Source organism: Bombus vancouverensis, chromosome 6 (genome assembly GCF_051014615.1).
Source record: "Bombus vancouverensis nearcticus chromosome 6, iyBomVanc1_principal, whole genome shotgun sequence".
Lineage (NCBI taxonomy): Eukaryota > Metazoa > Arthropoda > Insecta > Hymenoptera > Apidae > Bombus > Bombus vancouverensis.
Genome location: NC_134916.1, coordinates 10,092,885 through 10,107,748, shown reverse-complemented (window position 1 = coordinate 10,107,748; position 14,864 = coordinate 10,092,885). Strand labels below are relative to the sequence as shown.

At 41.1% G+C, this 14,864-nt stretch overlaps 1 protein-coding gene across 2 annotated transcripts in view; it reads right to left on the bottom strand.

The window, feature by feature from the left end:
• Positions 1–14,046, bottom strand: part of LOC117158057 (band 7 protein AGAP004871) — a 48,160-nt gene extending 34,114 nt beyond the window's left edge. Inside the window, exons 1-4 of one of the 2 annotated variants that reach the window (XM_076619274.1) lie at positions 13,584–14,046; positions 10,596–10,808; positions 9,444–9,624; positions 6,059–6,220 (exon numbers count right to left, since the gene is read on the bottom strand). In XM_076619274.1, the coding sequence (XP_076475389.1) occupies positions 6,059–6,220; positions 9,444–9,624; positions 10,596–10,808; positions 13,584–13,644 (617 nt within the window). In that variant the 5' untranslated portion in view covers positions 13,645–14,046. The remainder of the gene's footprint in view (positions 1–6,058; positions 6,221–9,443; positions 9,625–10,595; positions 10,809–13,583) is intronic. The other variant, XM_076619273.1, reaches the window with a different exon arrangement.
• Positions 14,047–14,864: the final 818 nt, after the last annotated feature.

The window sequence follows — 14,864 nt, the reverse complement described above, 5'->3', positions numbered from 1 at the left end:
GGGGCGCCGTGGGACATCGTGGGACATCGTGGGACATCGCGGGACACCGTGGGATGCGAGCGTTTTAGCCTTAATTAATCATAAGATAGATGCCTATGTCATGTGCATTGTGAGCTCATTCTGTACAAAGATACTTATCTATCTTGGAACGAAAAATAAAAATCTCGTCTCTCGTGATCTCCTCGCTTACCACATTGAAAAAATTGTTCCCACGATTTATCGGTTCACGGTCGCTCAGTTCTTTCAAACCGTAGCGTGACGTACTCGCTCGCGCGTATTCCGGGTACGTGCGGGTCAACGTGCACTGGGCAACTCTTTGGATTCGTAAGTCGCCCCAAGCACACCTCTGTCTTGATGACTACTCGACGACTGCTCGTCGTTTGCCTCGAATCACGGGAGTTGTCATCGGACTGGTGATGCCTGCGATCCGCAATACTGTCCGATTGGTACTTCGGTACTCGGTCAGAGACCTGCATTTCACGTCCTCCGTAATTCTGTTCAAGTGGCGAACCCGCGGGGGTGGACCCCACTGTTCAGTTGGGGCCTTGCCTTTGTAATCCTGTTCAGCGGTCCCTCCCCGGGCCCTCACTTGCTCAGTTGGAGTGTGTTAAATCGCAGGCCTATTTGCTAGATCGCTAGTATCATCGGTTGGTGCCATCGACCGTGATAAGATCCAGACGACGTGACAGGAATCGGGCGAAGGTCAATGCTTGGGCTTTCCGCTGAACCTTAGGGTTATCCGGTGCACGGGGGTACGTCATGTAGGTTTGTTAGTTCTTTCGAGAGATCGTGATTTCGTTCGTTCCGGGCGCGCCACGGTTTTTCTTTCACCGTCTGATTGTTGGGGCTCCTTTTCCGTAGTAGCCCCATATTGTTTCTTTCGTTCCAAGTTAGACAAATGTGTCTTTGATACGGAATGTGCGGATAGGGTTGCGAATTATTGTACGATGTTTGTACTGATCGATGTAATCTTTGTATGGGAGATGAATTTTGCGTTGTGTGGGAGATAGATATTGCGTTGGTTTACGCTTGTGAAGATTCATGTAAGCGCTGCGTTGGAGATAGGTATTTCGCGGTTAGACTACGAAATAACTATCTCTCTACGCAGGCCCATGAAGTAGAGTCAGAACTCGACATTCTTGCCAATAGGTTGAATGTCGAGACCGATGCATAATGTTGAATAACTCATGGGCGGGTCTCGTGCGTAGTCACCTCCTCGTGGTGAGACCTGGTAATTGGCATCCTTTTCCAAAAATTAATCAGCTGATTAATCTTTGGAAAACGATACCAAGCCAAGAACTACGCAACAGTCCAGTTTGGATCACCAAAAGCCTCTAAGTGAATTTTGGATTATCTAGACTGGACTGCAGCGTGGGACACCGTGGGACGCCATGGGACACGGTTGTACTCAGTTGAACATCATTGGACACCTTTGGACATCGTGCGATGTGTGGGTTTCAGCCTTAATTAATCGGAAGCTAGATACCTGCGTTAAGTGTATTGTTAGCCCATTCTGTACGGCGATACTTATCCATCTTGGAACGAAAAATGAGAAATCTCGTCTCCCTTCCCTCGCTAATCCCACTGGAGAAATTATACTCGCGATTTATCGGTTCGAGATCACTGAGTTCTTTCAAACTGTCGCGTGTCGTACTCGCTCGCACGTATTCCAATTGTGCGTGCGGGTCAGCGAGCACTATACAACTCTTTGGATTTGTAAGTGGCCCCAAGAACATCTCTGTCTTAGTGACAGGAAAATCACTATATTGTAGGAAATAACAGCTAGTAAAAGTTAAAAGTCAAAGCATGTGATTTTATAATAATCGATTTTTTTCTCATCTTAGTATTCAAACGACATTTTCAATTTCTAATTCATTTCAAATTTAATTACTTAAAATTCTTGTTCTCAAACTTCCCATTTTCGATTAAAAAGATACAAATGATTCTCTATTTTTGCTAAAATTTAATCAAGACTAATTTCATCTAATTGATCATTAGTACTTTAGTTTTATGTATAAAATGTTTTCGTTTTAGAGATTCCTGTTTCTTTTATATACTAACCCAGTAAATGAGTTTGTTTCTGATTTATCAATTTACAAAAAATACATTTCAATTACATATTTGAATATTTCATAGCATCTGAAATATGTAGCATGCTTACGGCTCAAAACAATGAGAGAAATAAAGGAAGTGAACTAAAGAAAGAAGCTAATATTACGAAATAATGTTTGAGCCTTACCAATCAGGCAATAATTATACATATTTTATAGAATTTTACTAATCTTTCGCGGATAGAACTTGTTTGAGGGTGTTTTGTGATATCAAGGCATGAGGAGTCATACCCCATACGATGTCCCTTTCCTTTTCCTTTGTTACATTTAGATTATTACGTACGTGTGATTTATGGTTAGGTAGGCTACTTTGAGATTGTAATCTAAGTAAGTAGATAAGGTGGAGGTAGTAAATAGGTTGATATAGCAGTAAGAAGTATGGCATCGTAGTGAAAGCATGGTGTGGTAGTAAAAGCATAGCATTATAGAATGTATCTATATGTTGTGTAGTAGTTAATTCTATATGGCACATATTTCATCTTATTCTCTTGTCCCTTTTGTTTAACTCTTAATCATAATTAATTATTATAATTGTAAATTAAAATCAATTAATTTTCATCCCTCACACGACAATAAAAATCGAAAATTTTAATGTACATATATATATGTGAATATATATGAAGCAGTGTCCCATATGGAATTACAATTAGATTAATTTGTAGATTTCACGTTTTCATGAATCCTAGTCAGGTTTCTAGCTTTCGCGTCGGTTTTTCTTCTTAAAGCTCCTTTTGCTGTGTGCTTCGAACATTGTGCAAACGAATACCAAAAGGAGCATTTATTTGATGATAGATAAATTTTAGATTTTTTTACGTAAAAGGAGGGTGGATGGGTCGCGGATAGGGTGGGTCTCCATTCGCAGCACCTCCACGTGGTGAGACCCGGGCAATCAGTATTATTTGATATATAATTACTAATTGTATCACTATATAGCAAAGCAATTAACTGTATAACTGATATAATTATTAGTTATATGGCAAGTAATACGAGCTAATTGGCTGCGATCCTGACTAGGTGTTCGTATCAATTCATCTATGTATACCTTTTAGGAACATTCGCAATACGCTTTTTTATTTATAAATTATGGAGTCATAGGGTTAGAGGAAATGTTAATCCCTTCTACTTGGAAATTTCATAGGGTGATTTTCGATATGACCTTACGGATTTCCATCGATAAACATTTAACGTTCGATCTATCATTTCTTTTGCAAAACGTCTCTAAATATCATGGTCATGTGTCGTTCGATTTGAGGATCACTGTGCGTCCCGCTGCTTAGGCTGACCTGCTTTCGTTCGTGTAAGGAGGTTTGCCCGTGTGCAGGGATATTTTGGTTGATTTTTAATTGTCGATAACTAAAAAACAAAGCAATCGAAATTGCAATTTTTCCGTGTTATTTTGGCTTCAAGAATCACTCCTGAGATTTCCTGGACACCTGTAGCCAAACATCCTATATATTATAATTTTTATTTAAATCGCCGGTCGCCGGACACCACGTTCCATACTCTGAAAGTTAACATTGCCTAATGCAGGAAGTTAATCGGAGTTCGTTGGTTGGAATAATTTCAACTTTGTATCTCGTATTTTCGTGAGGACGCGGCGAGGTGGCAGGTGTCGCAGACGGTTCAAAAATTCCGCGATTATCGTATCTGTTTGTCCGTCGACAAGCGGAGTTACGCCTCGTATACGCTAGCACGCTATACGTGACGGCTTATACATTTAAGAGTGGCTTTAGGTCGAGGTAAAAAAGCACGGCTTTCTTTGGCTAGTTACACTCGACCGAAATAAAAATGCACTCCGTCTGCCTTTTACGTTTCTCCATTCGCCAGACGATGGTCATTTTTAAAACAACAAGATACGTTGCGAACGTTAATCCAAATATACGAGCGCGACGATATTTTATGCAATACATACGTTGCCAAAATGCACTTTGCCATCCGGTACAGTTGACAGCGGTATAAATAGACTTCCGACTTTGCTTTCTTCCACTTAATCATTAAAAGTCTCCAACTATCCGCAACGATCCGTATGCATCTGTTTGCATCTCGACAAATTTCATGCGACGGAATTCTATTAGGACGTGTATTAGGTGGAAAGGATATAGCGTGGTCATAAAATCAGCTGCGTCAAAATCTAGAGTATTCGAATTTGATCTTCCACCTTAACATCGTAAGAAATATCATTCTCCCGACAGGAAGTAGCAGATATGAATGCCACTCGTACAGTGATCCTCGTAGGTCTTTCACGTCCTCGCAAAGGGCCTCTTTAGAAAGGTACTCGAACCTTTTTCATCTTTAGAAATAGACGGCATCAGTGTCTTCTTCCTATTGGGGCGCGCGACGTTATGAACGTCGAGACTAGGGCTCTTCTTTTTCGTACATCTCGTCGAGGGATCGCAGCCACCCTCGAATACTGGCGTTTATGTGCGTTCACGTAGCGCACGCACCCTTCTCAACATGTTACGTTCACCGTGTATCGCGTAGACCAACTTCCCTTTGACACTTCACTTTCTCATAGGCTCGAAAAGGCTCGAAAATAACAATTTGATTTTGTTATAGGATTTGAGAAAAGCTATTGAAGTTGCAAGAGAACTCTTAGACCCCATACTTGTATATTAATATACTTGTATATTATTTGACACTATTGAAATGATTTAGATTTCTCATGAGCGATATCAAAGTTATCGATCGAAAATAGAAACGAGAGGAAACGTTACGGTCGGATCAAGCGTAATACGAATAACGAAGAATAATAAAAGATCGAGATATCGGTTCAACTAAATTGAAATAAATGAAAGGAAAATAAAATATTTCGTGTCTGATATATTCGTTCTGCTATAGTCTAGGTATTTTAACGCAGCAGCTTTTCACGTCGCGACTGGTATCTCAGGATAGTTCTTGAGCTAGCTTCTTAAAAGATAGCACGGTTTCAGCTTTGTGACGATTCCGGGACATACGAGTATTTAACTACGTGCATGCACAGCCTCGAGTGCCATCGAGTTATCACGGTCTACCAGAGTGGTTCTCGTTTCCCGTGGGACGTATTCTTCAACGTCTCGACGTTCTTAAGCTCGTTGCATCAAAGAAACGCGACCGCGCGCAAGCATAACTGAAATTATACCCCACCTGTTCCTACCTTCCAACATGCATCACGTTACTATTGTGCTATATTCCGAAAGTTCAATCTAACTGAAATAAGAACACTTTTAAGCAAACATAGATATCATTTTCGTTTTCTCAGATAGTTATTACAATACAGTAGAACTCGCATTTTCGCTGTAAATTGACACGAAATCGAAAATTCCCCCGATATCGCGTCCATCGTAGAAGTCGAATGATTTCATCGAGGTTGTCGATACATCTCGATCACACACATTTTTCATCGTATGTTCTTTCCAGCAAGTTCAATGGAACGAGATATACTCGCATCGTAGAGTAACCGCGTCGATTGAACTCTCTTCCGCGTGAGATGGTATTTATCGTTGGCTTATACATCAAGCATTCATTCGTTTCGCCATGATCGATACGACGCCACGAACCATTCTTCTTCACGGCGACTGATTTTTGATTGTATTTAGCCAAGCTGATTTCCAATCGACTATCGGCGGTCTGTGAAAAGCAGCAGAGAACATTTCTTCGAACGTAAATAGGGATTCCGTGCACGATGATTGATCAATCGGACGTTAATTCGGTGACGAACGACATAGTATCTCTTCGAGAACTCGTCTCGGCTTTCCTTTTAACCAACTTTTCGATTTTACCTCGGCGAACAACCATGGTTGACGCCTGCTTTACTCGTTACGAATCGTGGGCTCGTTGTTTGCCGCGTTTAAAGCGGATGTTCCAGCTTTTAAGGGTTGTTGGGATGCTTTAAAGAACGAAGCTTTCAACCAGCAGGAAGAAATACGCCGCGTCAGGTTTCGATTAGCCATTGTATCGAGTGTACTTACATCTCCACGCGTTCGACCTTGACACCCCAAGGATCCGTAGCTTCGTCCAGAGACGTCTGCATGGTGTGGGAAATGGTTTCACGTTCCGAGAGGATCTCCGCTAAGTTCCTCGTACCGAGTACCGTTCTCAGTGTACTAGCCGCCAGTAATCGAGTAGAGTGACTGTAACATCATGAATTTTCTTTTATTAACGCTAAAACCACCAAATAATAGCCAGGACAATTTGAACAGCAACCTTCGTATTGATTTCTCCAAAATCCAAAAAATTGGTAAAACGAATAAAAGTATGTATCGATTCTATTTATTTGTGTCCTAGTTCTAACGTTCTGCTATGCGAAATATAAATATCAATGTGGAGAACTTACTTCTGAAAAGTAATAGGGACATTGACTAAAGCGGAAGTAATTTCATCTTATAGAAACGAACATAGGAAAAAGCAGTATGTTAACGTCGTAATTAGTACTGCGGGGAATTTTGTCAAATTTCGTGTCATGCCAGCATGAATACTCGTACAATTACGCCGACGTCTTTTCCATAATTGAACATCAGTCTGGCGTGCTCTAGTTAATTAAACGTCGGCCGCTTCGCGGAGGCTGTCACGTGTGTGGTTTAAAAACGTGCGTACGAGGACAGGACATTGGCCAGCCCGTTCTCACTCAGCGGAGCATTAAATCCTATCTTTTTATCAATTTCTACCTTCCTTCTGATGTCCCCTGCCTCCTATTAGCAACTAAACTAACCGCACTTTTTTCAAATACTATTCTCGATGAAAGAAGGAAGAGGAACACGTTCGTTGAATTTCCTAGAAACGCGTTGCATCGTCGCAAGCAGCGAAAATTCTCGCTTACTCGGAGCCACGATAAACCTTATCTTTCTACTAATTTTTAGCTTCCGTCTGATATCGATTGCTTATTAGTAATTAAACTAACAATATGGATTGATGTTTTTCCTTTTTAAAAAAGGAATAAAAACACGACTGGTTGATGAAGTTTGTTAGAAACGCGTTGCATCATCGAAACAACGGAAACTCTTGCCTGGAATTATTGAACACTAGACAGGAACACTACGCGAGTCGACAGCGGACTCAATTGCCGAGATTTCCAGGTCGATCGTGCCGGCGCAACTTTTACGCAATTAATCAGGCTCTTTCTCTGCATGGCGCAAATTATCCAAGTAATTTTGTCACGCTCTCGTAATTCCTCGAGGAGCTGTCTCTCGCATTTTTCTCCAGCATCGGTGATTCCCTCTCCGGATGGTTCTGCTCCGTTCTCTCGGAACTGTACGGCTCCCCTGATGCTAATTAAAATTTCAGAAAATAGTGTCCGCGTTAATTAACCCAGTCGTTCAAGGAGTTCTAATTAATTCGCCGTGTCTCAAAAATTTCGTCACCTATGTCCCATTTCGTCTTAATTCAAACCGCAAATATGACGAACAGAGAGAGAGAGAGAGAGAGAGAGAGAGAGAAAAGAGAGAGTCACTGTTATTTCTTTTCGTAGTGGCTCATCCGAGTATTTGATCTCTCAGAGAAAATTTTTATGAATTTTTTATGAATATATCATGTCCGTGGCACAAAATATTTTGAAATTTCGTCGGCGTTGTAAGAAAACGCGATTTTTAACGACGTCGTTATTCTATTATGATAATACGCTGCATTATATCGCGCTCCATTATGTAATAAGACACGATACGTCCTCATATTGATAAAATATCACGATTATATTGATAAAATGGCGCAATGAATTTGAAAATTTGAAGATATTTGGTTATTCGAGAAGTTCGTAGCGTTTTTATTATGAAACGATGAAATATATTCATATAAATTGTTAATTTTTACAATATTTAATAGACAAAACAATTTTCTTTAATAATAATCGCAAATATACGAGTCGGCATAAATTGCAACGTTAATGAAGTTTCAAGATGTTTCATATAACGCGTATATTATATTTGTAAAAATTGTCTCCAAGACTTTTCTGAATCGTTGTATTTCTCTAATTTTTTGATTCTGTTTTTCTTCCATCAAACGTCGTTTTCGATTAACGTTTCGTCACTCGAAAAAGTTAATAACGCGAGAATAGGGGAGATCGATCGTTACGTCGAAGAATAAATTAATAAGCAATTTTCGCGTGGAATTTCGGTGAAATTCACGTGCAAATGGTCGACAAACGAACTTTCAATTCGGTGTGACGACGCCACCGAGGAAATTGCGCGATGATGTCGCGTCACATCCAGTGTATTATTTTTTTTCGTTGCTTCGTTCAAACCAAGAGAAAATCGTGACTGGTAATTTTCATTCCTTCTCTCGTCCTTTCTTTTTCCCACCTCGACTCCTCGTCATTTTTTCCCTCGTTGGATCGTACTATAACACGGTCGCGTTCCTGCGTTTTCATTTCGTTGTTTGTATTTGGTGATACGCGGGCGAGAAGAAATAGAAAAAGAGAAGGTGGCGCGAGGGGAACAGAAAACTAAATGTTACGAGTCTTTCAACGAGCTGTCGCTGGTCCTTTCGCCAGCCATTTGCATTACGCGGATGAAATCTCTTTTACGATAGCGTACATTTCCTCGGACGGTTCCACTTCCGTCTCCCTCGCGACGCATTAGCACGCTTTCTGCGTGCCGCGTTCATTTTGCCAGGTTAGAAGGGAAAAACACGGTTACGGTATTACCGCAATTAAAAATTTTATGTGGTTTATGTGGTCACAAGCGAGAACCTCGTGTTCATTCTGATATTATACAAGATCAGGTGCTTGGTTGACCTTATAATTTTATCACTGTCATATACAACTGGTTATTCGAGTAGAATAATCGATGAAATCGACGTGTACGTACGTCAGTTTTGATTTCAGCCATTTATAAATTAACCAAACTAACACGTGGCGTTCTTATAAAATCTCGAAAAACGTTCGATGTTAATTTTACTTCGAAATATCATTAATCGTAACAAACGTAGGCAAAACGACGCGCTGTTCACGTTATGCTGTATATCTTGTTATACTAGCGTCGCTAGAACCGCAGCTAAACGTAACTGTGTCCAACGATCTACAATAGGAGGATTTTTCGCATATTGAATTGATTTATTTGAACGAAAGGTAACAGGCAGTGGGGGAAATTGATGAACTTGTACGAGTTCAGAGAAATAGAATTCTACTGGTTTCAAATTTACATTGTAATGGAATCCTACTGTATTTCGACTTAATCAAATGTTGAAAATTTACGAAGATGCAAGTAGAGATTAGTTTGGCTTCTTGCAATTAGCGGTACATTTGTACGAGATCAATGCTGTCTTGTATTTCATTTGCTTAATTAAAGTGTAATTCTATGCTTTCGATATTTTCTGCTTTGATTCGCTCAAACCAACGAATCGATGGGATCGAACTTCACGTACCTGTAATTGGCTATCTTGATTACGGCATTCAGTGGCTCCTTTATGCGGTAGTAGATGACCGCGTCGACACTCACCGTGACGGAATCTTTGGTGAGAACTTCCTGCGGTGGAACATCGAACGACACCGTCCTCAGGTCGACGCGCACACAGTTGTCCACGCATGGCATCACGAAAAACGTCCCTGTTAAACCATGGCATCGCTTGGTTAACAAATATTCGCCTTGTCGTTTTTCACAAAATCGAACGCAATTGTTGCAGCGTTCGACCTACGAGAAGGTGAATATATTTTCGTGAAATTTTCCAATTGAACAAGTAATTACAAGTACTTAAATTTATATAGCAAATATTGATTTATACGTTGCACTTATGACGTTTACACGGTGTTTGTTAAATGCGCAGATAAATAAATATCGTACCTCGTTCCGATATATAAACGAGTATCGAGCGCCAAATGAATTAATTTTTATTCAATAATCGAGAACAAGAGGAAGTCGTACTTAATTTGATATATTCGGGAAATCTGTAGAAAATCATATAGCAGAGCAAAAATTTTTAATTGAAAAATTCGGTGGTCATATTCGGTAAGCATTTATTGCCATATCGAGGTATCTGCCAATAAATAAAGATTTATTCCAAAATATTTATGCGCCAGTGAATTATCGAATTTTCTTTTTCACAAATGTTCCGTTCTTATTTTCGATTATTGTCAAAAATGTACCATAGCGTTTCACGACTCGCTAGATAAATTACACGATGGGATATGTCCAAAGTATTTATTTACGTTGTATTTCGAAAATCATTGTCAATCATTTTCGGCTTCTATATCGAAACGTAAGCAGTGGTCTGGCTAAAATTAGTATCGAAAAAATTGTATCACGAACCCACGGTGTTCGTAAATTGCTCTTCGATTTTTCTTTTTGACCACAGTTAAAATATAGCGGTCAACGGAGGAAAAAGCTAAAGCAAACGAACGTGAATTAAATATAAAATTTCATACAGCTCTGCCCTATTATTTAAACCATTTTCTGCTTCCCTCTGTTCGGAATTTCAATCATGTCGAAGGTTTCCTCGCGTTCAAAGCACGATCACGAGCTTATTATTCAAACAGCTTGTTTCGGAATGAAGAAAAGTGAAATTGCGTTGCCTATTTACCTGGGCCGTAAGCGCCGCTCTTCAACCTTCCCATTCTGAATACAACGGCTCTTTCGTACTCCTGCACAACCTTGAACGTGAAGCACAGCGAGAAAGGAAACGTAACGAGCACTAGTAAAAACGACCCTATGGTCGCGATCACTTCCACGAATCTCGTCATTGCGCCGACCTTGTTGTCGTCCATCATTTCCACGCGTGCCACCGAGGAGTCCTCTATTTTCCCAACAAATAAACCAGAGAAAAGGAAAATGACGGGCGTTGGCAGGGTTACAGGAGGAATTACAACCCGGTCATAAGAGGGTCGAAGCTACCTACGAACGTTGCACAACAAACGTCCAATTTCGCGAACGTTGTTTCGACTAACTATATATAAAAAATATGTAAATAAACGTGCGATTATCAAGCGTTTACAGTATCATTTCGCAAAATAATTTATCGACTAATAATATCAGGGTATCTGCGAGTTATAAGTTATACGTTCTCTTTTTAACTGTAGAATTTTATGTCAAATAATACAGGATGGTTGGTAACTGGTGCTACAAGCGGAAAGGGGGTGAAAAAGAAGTCGAAAGTATAGAATAAAAAATTTTTTTTTATTTTTTTTTTTAATTTTTCCATCGAGACAACGATCTACAGTGAGATCCGTTATAACGAGACGTGATAAAGTGCACGCGTACCGAACGAAAATTCAAAGTCGATTTTCTCGAAAACAAAGCCACAAACGAAAAATTTTTATCCTATATTTTCGACTTCTTTTTTCACGTAGAATCACCCTCTTTCCGCTTGTACCACCAGTTACCAACCACCCTGTATAATCGGATAACTTGTAATTCGAAAACTTTACTTCCCAAATTTCATTCGTTTAATCATCGAACCGGTTGCTGTAACGTACGAGAATTTCGTCGGAACGTTCGTCCATACTTTCGTCGTTACAAAATTTTGCTAAAGTGAAATACGAGCATTCGTTCGCTTAGTTTTAAACACGCTATAACGTTACGCCACGACGCAACGGAAGTCACGACGCTCATCTCAACGTCCATCGAATCGGCTGGCGAGATGGAACGTGGAACGTATCGCAAGCGCAATCTCTTTCCGAAAGGGATGGAAAACGTTTGGAGTTTCGGTCGAGTAATTAATGGATGTTCGATGGGGGTGATTTGTCACTGGTTATACGGTCGACGATTTCCTTCCGTTCGGCGAGCGCGTGTCCCTTTTCGGTGATACCGCGTGCAAAAGCAATCATGCAAAGGCCTCTCTCGCGCGCACGGATCGTCCTCGGTAAATTGCGCGTGAAATGGAACGGCTGCCAGAAAAGTAATTCGCCCCCCACCCATCCACGGGCTTTCTCATTAATTTCATCGCACCACTCTGCGTTTCTCTGCTTTTCTTGAAAGCTCTTCAAAATCCACCGGACGCGATTTCGCCCCGTCTCACCGTCCCATTGTCGCGAAATCACGAGAATCTTGGCATCGAATATCGCTGAGTTTATCATTTAACCCGTTCGAGTCTCGTTCGCGTTGACATTAAAGACTACGATTACGGTGAATGAATTATTTTTCCACGTAGAATCTCCGCCTTGTCCATTGCATCGTCGTTATTGCAACATTCTGTATTCGAATGTGTTCCGGTGTATCGATAGCCTAAGGCCGGTTTCACACGGAAATACACGCATCGTCGATAAACGTGAATGTTACTATTTGTTTCGATACTTCGTCATAGGGTACACGTCCGTGTGGAAACGGTCCAAGGCAACGAAATCAACGGAATCACGAGCGGAATTTTAAAAGAGGACGATTCGGCAGGCGGTTTATTTCTGGATTAAAATACGCATTAATAAGCTGGGAGTTCGTTAAAGGGACGAAAGCTGACGACGGTGTAGTACAAAACATCCGGCGTTAAAAGTACGATTGTCGATGATTTAATGTTTATCAAATCAGACGCGTACAGAGCTGCAAATGGCGTCTATTTTAGATCATGCGATGCGCAACGCGAGCGTTACTCGCTTGAAATTATTTATACCGTGAATCTATCGCGGCGTTACGACCAGAGAGTATCTTTCTTTTTGTTTCTCTGTTCGGTTGACGAATAATAGCTCGGTTCGAGTATCGATACTTTGAAACGAATCGCATTTACTAGATGCATGGCTACGCCGCATTATCGTTCCTGCCGTCGCAAAGAGAGAAAGTACAGCGGAAACTGCGCGACATTTGTTTCATTGTTACAACTTTCGTCCCCTTTCCTTCATTTCTTTTATTTCGCCACGACTTTACAATGACAATGAGAAAGTATCGGGTCATTCCATAAGTAACATCCTATTTTACTTATTTTACTTCGCATGTTGAATTTTTCAAGGAAAGATCGAACGTTGATTCCGTAGAAATTTATAATCAACAGTTAATAAGATTAAAAATGATATTGATACGGAAGAAACGATAAATATCGGTGGACAAAAAGAGTAAACCCGTTTCATCGTGACGAAGCTCATTTCCTGTAGAAGCGACGTTGAGAAAAATAAAAGAGCATAATCGAAGGGCACAGGTGAAAAACATAAATCACATTTCCTGTTTTTATACGGACTCTGTCCTGAAAGCAACCAACTTGTGGATATATCTTTCCACTTGGGTGTGCTGTTGTGAAAAATAGGGTTTTACCATTTATGGGAGATTTTTATGAGCGCTTTTATGAGTACGCCGTTCCGTACGAGACGAAAATCGTGAGCGCCGCATTTCACGATGACCGGTATCGTTGAGCAAAGAATTCGCGTTAAATTTTGCAAAGAATTTGGCCATTATTGTTCCGATAGCATCGGCGTAACTCGTAAAGTCACCGGCGCCATTGTAAATAGAGTTGGAAATGATTTCGCATTATAAACTGCGAAAATTGTAACAAAAGGAGCGACAAAGACGCGAGATTTTTCAAAGTTACACACGTAAATATGAAAATTACTTATGGAACGATCTGATACTATGGAGCAACGTGGTGTCTCACTGAACTCAACGAAGCACTCGACTCCACCGCTGTCGGTTTTCGCGCATCCGTAGTGTACCATGCCGCGAAGGACTCGACCGCCTCTCTTTATCCGCCCTTTGCTTTCCTTTCCTTTTCTTTCTTTCTTTCCTTTCACTGTCCGTCTCTTTGAAGCACAAACTGAGCGAAACCACTCGGTCGGACAGACTTTGCTTCTCCGACTCCGAGAAAACTCGCTGCAACGTTTCCGATACACTTTCCACTCTTTAGTTGTTCCCGCAGCGATCAGCCAATCGCTGCATCGAATTTCTTCGAGGTTCTGCTTTACCTGTCAATTCGAAACCCATCGGTTTTAACACCGGTGTCGAAGAATACGCGAGAATCCGTGCACGGTGAAGGCGATTCGATTACTAAAGCGGCGCGAGAAGTCTGGCGAGAAGCTGGCAGATTGGATGAACGAAGGCTCGATTCCAAGTAGAAATAGTAAGAGCGTTCGATCGCTTGGCCGCTGCCACACGCGTCGACCGCAAACCTCTACCAAATTAACCGGTCGTCATGCCATGAAAGAACACGTTCGTTGTTTATATACATAATGAGTAATTGCACAGTGTGCGGATCGACGAAACGCAGCATTTCGCGGTATGGCGACCGTCCAAAGAAGACGAGCCTTCTGGGATTCGTCATCGAGAACGTCGACCGAGACGAACGTTTTTCGATACGGTAGGCAAAGGTTCCATTTGTTAGGAGGAAATTTCAGTTAACGATCGATCCAACGTACTTCTGCTGACCGAATCTACCGGAAATCGAACTCCATTTATGCAGAGATCGGCCGAATAACACGCACGATGTACGCACAAGTGGACATGAGACGATTCCTTGCGAAAAGGTTAGAAGAAGCTATAGATTAAAATTGCTTCATACGACGCTTCGTTTTCGAGAAACGCGGAAGAAATCTTTTGCTCAGGACGCTTTGTTTACGGGCAAAATAAATTAGAGTATTTATCGTACTCGTTTACTGGGCCAATTCTTGACTAAACACGTTCAAACTCTATTTCCTTGGAAATGAAGCCGACTGTGAACGATTGATCTGGCGCTAATTAAAGTTCCGCTCAAATGAGCAGGGCTCTGCTGTACTTTAGAAAATTCTTTTGTCGAATCTTATCTTCCTCTCTGCCAAATTCGTCATCGTTGTGCGGGGAAATTGACTAGTAGCCGTAATTTCCGACTCGTGAAATATCACTTGTAGGCAATAGACGCGGAAATCTCTGTTCAGGAGCCGCGTCGGGCATCGGTGTTTGCAGC